This window comes from Diachasma alloeum, unplaced genomic scaffold, assembly GCF_001412515.2.
Source record: "Diachasma alloeum isolate Michigan unplaced genomic scaffold, Dall2.0 Dall_scaffold_00199, whole genome shotgun sequence".
Classification (NCBI taxonomy): Eukaryota; Metazoa; Arthropoda; class Insecta; order Hymenoptera; family Braconidae; genus Diachasma; species Diachasma alloeum.
In genome coordinates, this window is record NW_021680364.1 from 1,576,968 (window position 1) to 1,585,772 (window position 8,805).

The following is an 8,805-nucleotide window of genomic DNA, read 5'->3' on the forward strand; positions in this document are numbered from 1 at the left end:
GGGAGGGGGGTGAAGAATTTGGACTGCCCTGCGCCCTTTTTCCTGTTCGATAGTTAATTTTTCTGTTTTCGGCTGATTGTTTATCATCATTCCCGTGGCAAAAGCAATACAACGGGTGGGAATCATGTCCCGATTCATCAGCGGTTGAATTTTCATATTAGAATAAATGATTTGTTCATGTTTTAATTTCTACGCTCACTGAATAAGAGTTAGACTTTAGAGTGGGAATTTCTGGAATTCAATGCTTGTTGATACTCTGGTGAAAGTTCGTGCCGCTGTTATCAATTTTTAGTTAGTTCACACGGTAATTTAATTAATCTGTTGTTCATCTCATCAATATAATTCCGTGCTTAGAATATTGTCATCTCGTGTTTTCAGCACCAAATTAAAAGTTAAAAATTCATTTGGAATATTGAGTCAGCTTTTTTTATTCACATCAGGATTTTCTATTTGGATATTAATATTATTTGCTCAAAGTGAAAAAATCGATCATCATTTTCACTATATTGCATTCAGATTCTCCTATCGTTAACGTAAAAATGTGAGATAATCTCGTAATTCTAGCTATTAATTCTAATCAATTTTGTTCGAAAAAAAACTTAGTAAACGCAATATTAAGAAAGTAGAATTATTCTATTTTCCTCTGAACAAATGATTTGGACAATTATGATTCGTTTATTCATGTTTCATGAATGCTGCTTTATTTAAAAAATTTTAAATTCATTCCAACAAATATCTTTTAGTGGTAATCAATCAATTGTTACATCCACTTCGATGAAAATGTTTAGATTATAATGTAATGATTGTATCATTATATAGAATTTTGAATGAATGAATCCCTAATTAGAATGAAATACACAATTTCCAGCTGATTTCAACAACAAATGTCACATGTCGCTACCATAACCGAATAATTAACAATCCGCATTGAGAAACTAATGATGACCAAAAACACACGCACCTCAAAGGGATATAATGGATTAAGTTGAAAAAAGAAAACGAATATCTTCAGTTTTATCGTACTTAATTGGATGGTGTAAAATGTTAATATTAGCGAGGCACTTGGGTGACTGTGGGACAGTAAAATGACTGGCGAGTGGTCTGAGAGGAGTCCTTTAGTGAGTAACCGGTCGTCAATTATCCTGCCGATGGTAATTGAGTGCAATAAACCACTTGCGGTCATCCCTGAAGAGAAGGACTTTCACCGACGGCCAACAAACGGGGAGAGAGGGAGGCCTTCCTTTTTATTTTTGTCGCGTCGTAAACTTGGTCGTTCTCATCCTTGGGGGATTTAGCAATCAATGGATTGCTGATGATCATTGGGCTACCGAGTATTTGTTGAGGGGGCGGGCAGAGGGGAAATATCCGGGGGACCGACCCAGGCAGTTGATGAGAAGCATAAATCTCGTCATATTTTAAAAATGAGTGATATCAATAATGCTGATAATTTTAATGACGATTCATTATTTATGGACGAATATTATCTCTCATCAGGAGTAATAAATGTTATTAAATTAGTTGGGATTTAGCGAATAGAAAAACCAATGTATTCTGAATTTTTTTTTGCTTAAGAATGGAAGCTTTGTAATCGTTCAAATTTTAGTTTTGGATTTTTCGGGTTATATCGACCCAGTAAGATCCAAAAAGTCCGAAAATGCAATTTTTAAACACAGTTGTTCTTCAATTGGTCGCTAATGAATGGATGGAATAGAATCTTTTTTTTTTTAATATAGGTATTGTTGAGCCCTATCAATCGCCGTTAATTAAAATTTAATTCATCGATAACTGAAAAAATGTTCTGAATTGATTGAATGATGGCGTGAAAAATTTGTTTAGATGTCCTTTTGACCGAGTTCGAAGATGAAGGCGATAGCAATAATCATTATTTTGATTTATTTGAAAATTTGCAAAATTGTTAATTTATTAGCAAAAATAACTGTACTAGATGCAATACAAGCGCCATTTCCCACTTGTTTTTTCATTAATTTGCAACAAATTTGATAACAATAGAAAAAATAAAAAAACATTCATTTAATACAGCCACTTTCATAAATTTCAAACGAGAATTAATAAAAAAATAATATCAATAATGCTGATAATGTTAATATTCATAATGTTTCATTATTTAGAACCCTCAACATCCTGTAAAAAAAAATATTCTCAAATTACTTTAATTTAAAAACAAAAATGTATTCTAATTCTTATAAAATTTTAAACTAAATTCCTTTCACCGGTCGAAAAAAAATAAAAAAATAGAAAAAAAATACAATCCTGCTCTACAATTCTATAATTTCCACCAGATCTAATGTCAAACAATAAACGAGGACGTCTCGATGTCCGAGCTGACATTTTCGAGCGCTCACAGCCCATTAAATCCCGAAAATTGACAGATCCACTGGTGGTCCACATATGTACGCATTTAACAGTTCCATACTCAAAAAAACGAAGAAATATGACGTGATCGTGGGTCAGATGCCTTCCCTTTCCAGTCTGCTGCCGCCTAGATGGCCACCCAAGTGTCCTGTCACCACTTACTCCCAAAACTAAAAACATCACCAGTCCCAATCGGTCCATCGCCCCCTCACCCCTCCGAAATAATCCCCGGAAGAATAAAAAATACCGCGCAATGACCGCATAGACAGAAGACTCCGTGTCAGCAGAACAACCACCGCCCGTCGGACAGTGTAAACATGTTAGAAAACAAAAACTCACGATTATCGAGACTCGGCGATGCGACGAATCCCTTGTTGTTGCATTCCCCATTATTGCCGGATGCATTACCAAGTCCCTGCAGGTGGTAATGCCGAAACGTCGAGCCCCTGGGCGCCATGATGGCCGCGATGCTGAAGTCCGTGGCTTTACCCCTTTCCCCCTTGGTAGACATACCTCATTCACGGATTCAACTCACTGATTCAATAAACCAAAAACAGAGTTCTCGCTCGGTTATCTATTCTATTCCGACTGTTCTCACTCACTCGATCGTCACTCGCGTCAATTCAAGCCCAAAGGGTAAAATAAATAAATAAATGAAAATAAATAAAACACGAGTTCACGGTAAAACGTTCAGTAACACCAGTTGGTTAAAATGCTCTTGATATGTTTCTCACGACGCACCGAAAATGATAAACCCCACGAAAATTCGTTTTAAAATCGTTTTCTCTAGTCATCCGGGGGCACAACGCGTCTGCGCTCACCGACTTCCCGAACTCCACTGACCTCCTACTCCTCCCACGTCAGCTCAGTCCCCCCCACCACCTCCATTGGACCCTCGCGGGGCTTTACTCGGGGCTTGTCCAGCGTATTCGAGCCATTTTCCCCCACCCCTTCGCCGCCGACGGTTCGGCCGCCAGTCGTTGGGTTCACGGAGGTGCGAGACGATGCGCGCGCATCGCTCCGTGAAAGCTCCCACGTTTTTACGGCCGCTGGGGGCGTGGTTGCCGTTTGTTCCATGAATTGTACGTTTGAGTCGAGTCTCTCAGCCAATCGTCTGCTCGCAGTCACTCCTGGGGGGCGGAGTCATGGGGTGACCACTCCGTCACGCCTCCGTGGAAGCAATTGTTTTACGTTTTCAACGGGTGTTTGAACGTCGGGAGAGGTATGGAGTGAGCTGGAGGAGGGAGGAACCTCGGAGACACGTACGACAACATCCGCACGCTTACGAGCGCCGAAAGAGATCGATCGGTTCGGGGGAGGAAACCTCGGAGGAAATGCCCGATGGCTACGTTTTCACGGGTGAAAAAATACTGGGGGAGGGGGCGACAATTTTCGGGCTCTCAAGGAAATCTTTTGGGCTGCGGGGCGGAAGGTAATTGCGGTTGGAACCACAGTTGACGGAATTCAGGAAGATTTTGATGTTGAGAACAGAATTTTTGAAATTACGTGTCAATAACTTTGGGGGAAAATATATTTGAAAAATATATTGAGTTTTTTAGGTTCAGGGAACATTGATGTGTCCATGAGAGACTGAATTTTCAAAATCATTGGGAGAATTGAATATTATGTTTAGTTTGATTTCCGATAGGTTCAGGATTTCAAGCATTTAAGGCCTGAATTCTCAATTATTTCCATTGTTCTTATGAACCTCAGATGTATGAGATCTTCTTCGCGACAGTTCGTCTTGATTTATTTTTTAATGTAAATGGTTCATTGCATAATATTCTACTCTGCATTCAACAAAATATTTTAGATTCATTGATGTGATTTATGGATTTTTACTTCGGTCGCACAATTTTTTAATAGTTAAGAAACCTTGGATAAATTCTTTAGTTCACATGCGAGAGATCCCGAGTTCAAATCTCGGTCGAGTCGACTGGTGATGAGAGAGTGAATTTTCAAAATCATTGGGAGAATTGAATATTATGTTTAGTTTGATTTCCGATAGGTTCAGGATTTCAAGTATTTAAGGGCTGAATTCTCAATTATTTCCATTGTTCTTATGAACCTCAGATGTATGAGATCTTCTTCGCGACGGTTCGTCTTGATTTATTTTTTAAAATAAATAGTTCATTGCATACTATTCTACTCTGCATTCAACAAAATAGTTTAGATTCATTGATGTGATTTATGGATTTTTACTTCGGTCGCACAATTTTTTAATAGTTAAGAAACCTTGGATAAATTCTTTAGTTCACATGCGAGAGATCCCGAGTTCAAATCTCGGTCGAGTCGACTGGTGCAACCAAAAAATTCAAAGTCTTGGTCAGATTTCGTGACTTTTCAAGCCCAGAAAGTAGTCAGACCAAGACCTCCAGCCTCCCTTCACCATCCACTCCCCCATTCCCCCAACTCATCAGCCACCGCATACCCATAATGACCAATAAATAACCCTGAACACCAACACGGGGCTGAACCTTCCAAACGCACTTCCGTTGAACAAACGTAAAGTATCACCCAATCGATTACCAAAGAACGCCAAAAGGCGCCTGAAAAATAGGGGTGGCTCGTTGGCTTTCTATTCCTCCAGTGGTTGTTCGCGTTAAAGGCCCTCGTTCTCTCGCACCCAAAGGTTGCGGGCACCCACGGAGGTCCTCGAGGTGAGCGCGCCTCAGGGGTTGATTTACGGCGTGTGTTTAGGCACTTACCTTCCCCCTCCCCAAAAATTCTCACTCCGTCTCTCTCGGACGAAAGTCCCTTTATTATACTAATTTCTCGGGCATGTCAAAATACCTATCGTACACTCCACTCTCTCTATCCCCCCCCCCTCCCCCCGGGGGCCACTGGGTTATTCAATTCGACACGCTGGGTGCACCCGGGGGATAAAAGACCGTGTCCCCCCGGGGGTTATAAAATATGAAGCTTTTGAGGTTAGTCTTGTTGTCTCCGTTGGACATTTAGGTTAGGGGCCAGGTATACTTGGAGAAGTCAAAAACCGCAAGGTTATAAAACCTAGGGCACCCTTCTCACTTTCCAATGTGCAACGTGTTGCTGATAAAAGGGAAAATAATATAAACGAAAAGGGAGATAAAATTATGGCTGGGATGTACCACTGTTTATTGTCTTGAATTCGCCACGCCTTGGTGTTCTACCAACAATTCAAGGGTTTTATAACACTCGCGCCGCTTGTTTGAATGGAGAGACGCTTCTGGCTAGTTGGAATATGACTCGTGTGCATGACCAGAGTCATGTGAAACTGCAGCGCGAATTGTTCTCCCCTCTTTTGGATACATTGTTGGGGGATAGTGGTGAGGATATGAGGCTATAAACGAGGGAAATTGTTAGTATTATCGGGCAGGGGGGAGGGGGGTGAGGGGTTTATCGGTTTTGATGATGGGCGGCTCCGACGGCTCTATTTCATGCAGTTTGTTGGGGATTCTCGGGGTGGGGGGCGTTGGGGAGGTTTCAGGGAAACAGTCGTGGAAACGTTGGGGGTGAGTTTTTGGGGTTTTTGTTGCTAAATTATGAATGCGGGGACGTTATTTGGGAGGACTTTTTTAGGAAGATTTTGAGCAGGCTATCGTCGGTAGGCGACAATTAATTCGATTAATAATTTTACTGAAAATTTGGTGAAGTTGTAAATTTTTTAGTAGTAGAAAAACGAGAATTTCATGATTTATGTGAATTTTCAATGGAAACATTGATATTTATTGCAAAATTACGCGGGATTTTCAATTAATTGAACATTTGAAAAATGTCTTTCCTGAATTTTTCAGACTTCTACCAATTTTGGTGGAACAATTGAAGTGGAATTTACGATTTCCAGGGATTTTTCCGTAGAATTTTGAATTTTGAATTATGAAATTCTGAAAAATTTTAGTGGAACATGTAATTAAAATTTCAAACATGTGGAGAATCATCGGAAATTGTAGAATTTTTATCAAAAGTGTACACTTCTGGAAAAAAAATTATGAAATTTCAAATTTTGCGAAAACTTTGATGGAATTCTAAATTTGAAAGATGTAGGAGAACAAAAATGATTCAATTGACTCGAATTTTCAATTATAAAATGTTTTGAAATTTCCGTGGAACTGTAACTTGATGAAAATAATAATATTTTCAAGGAATGTGTTCCCATAAATTCCATTAATTATCCGGGATAATTTTTCCAATCAATTTTTTCGTCATTCAGCCCCCACCATTTCCAAAAAATCCCTGCATTCAACCCTCCCAACCAATTCATCAAAATTCCCGTTAAAACTAAAAAAAAACTCGATATCCGCAAACAAGTCACGTAATTTAATAATAAAAAACGCCACGGATCCGGGGAAATTGATAATGCGCCGTCGTTTAAAAAATTGTTTTCACTCTAATTACGGTCAATCGATCACAGTCATGAGATATGAAATCAGTAGGCCTCATCGAATCGATATAAATCCCCACGTCCATCCCCCTGGGGCATCAAGACATCGCCAAGCGCGAGATGAAGAGAAGCCACGGCCAACTCCATATGCAAATTATTGCATCTCTCAGCGAGTCGATGGAGAGTGGGGAGGTAGCAGGGATGGATGTGAAACACGAATATGGGCGGTCGGTGGGGTGGTGGAAAGGTTATATAGAAGGCGATAGAATAGGGTGTGGAGTTACGGAGGTGCGACGGAGCGAAGAGAAGAACAAAGTCATTCATCATCCCCAGCGGAGAAGCCCCGGGTTTATGTAGGTACGAATGAGGTTGAGGATCTCGTTGTGAAACCGGGATAGATAATGTCTCTCACTTGCTCCCTGTCGCTTCTCCATTGAAAAGCTACTGACATTGCACACGGGTGATGGGTGAAAGCATTTGTGGTAGTGAGAGAGGCCACCCACGCCGATCAGTGGCGAACCTTAACACACGTTACGATGCCTTCTGATATCGTGTTACACACGCCTCCGCAATATTCTGTATGTAGATGTTGTTGGATGGAAGTGAGATGGAAATATAATCGAGAATGGTTGACACACCCCTATCGCACGTTCAGTCATTCCCGGTTTTTATCGTAGATTATTGCATGGAAATTTTTCACGAATGAAGAATGTTTTAAGCAAACATTGTTTGATGAAGAGTTGAGCCGAGTTATTTGGAAGTTGTGATTATTCCTTTAGTCTTCAAGTGTTCTTGAATTGTTCATCGATTCATATGCGAAAGGTTCCAAGTTCAAACCCTAGTTGGATCAGTCCTGATGCCACATAATTTTACTTGGAGACGAACGAAGTCTTCAAAAAGACAAATTGCTGTATGCAGATGCTGTTAGATGGAAATAATCGAGAATGGTTGACACAGCCCTATTGCACGTTTAGTCATTCCTAGTTTTTATCGAAGATTATTGCATGGGAATTTTTTACGAATGAAGATTGTTCTTGGGTGATTGTTCTTCAGGTGATGTCTTACAACAGTTCCTAGACTACTCTTGACTTCACATTATGAGGTCTAGCCAGTCAAAGCCTCAATCACTTCAACCTAAAAATCTAAAAACCCGATGAATGATTCTATCTAACCACGAGTCTCTCGACCATCCCTTCCTGTAAGCTTCCAGCAACATTCATCTTCCAAAGTCTCCAAACGCCACAACTTCTTCTGTTCTGAATCACAACCAATATCACTTTCTTGACTCGTATCATCATCAACTTGATCAATTATCACAGACAGCTTGAGAACGTAATCACACTATCTCCCACCTAATGAGAAGTCACGATTTGTCAAGTCCACCTGAAGTGCAACTCCTAAAGATCATTCCCCGGATATTCCCGAACTTCCTAATCCCCCAATGATTCCCCACCCGAGTGGCATCACCAATTCCGTGCAGAATTACAGCCAATATCACTCTCTTGTCTCTCATCATCATCCACTTGATCAATTATCACAAAGAGCCAGCTTGAGAACGTAATCACACTATCTCCCACCTAATGAGAAGTCACGATTTGTCAAGTCCACCTGAACTGCAACTCCTAAAGATCATTCCCCGGATATTCCCGAACTTCCTAATCCCCCAATGATTCCCCACCCGAGTGGCATCACCAATTCCGTGTGGAATTACAACCAATATCACTCTCTTGTCATCATCATCCACTTGATCAATTATCACAAAGAGACAGCTTGAGAACGTAATCACACCATCTCCCCCCTAATGAGAAGTCACGATTTGTCAAGTCCACCTGAACTGCAACTCCTAAAGATCATTCCCCGGATATTCCTGAACTTCCTAATCCCCCAATCATTCCCCATGCGTGTGGTATCACCCCAAGTGCACAGGTATTTGTGCACGCGTCATTGTACGACGTGTGGACCTCGATAAGGATCGTGTAAAGCTTAATATACCCAATGGCTGCGCACGGACAAAAATAAAAGGACTGGTAGAACCAGGTAGATGATCAGCATGATGCCAGCGGTATACG

The 8,805-nt window shown here is 40.7% G+C and overlaps 1 protein-coding gene across 1 annotated transcript in view; it reads right to left on the reverse strand.

Annotated features, from left to right (window-relative positions):
• Nucleotides 1–2,884, reverse strand: part of LOC107035600 (T-box transcription factor TBX20) — a 35,229-nt gene extending 32,345 nt beyond the window's left edge. Inside the window, exon 1 of the mRNA XM_015253087.1 lies at nt 2,713–2,884. Within this exon, the coding sequence (XP_015108573.1) occupies nt 2,713–2,884 (172 nt within the window). The remainder of the gene's footprint in view (nt 1–2,712) is intronic.
• Nucleotides 2,885–8,805: the final 5,921 nt, after the last annotated feature.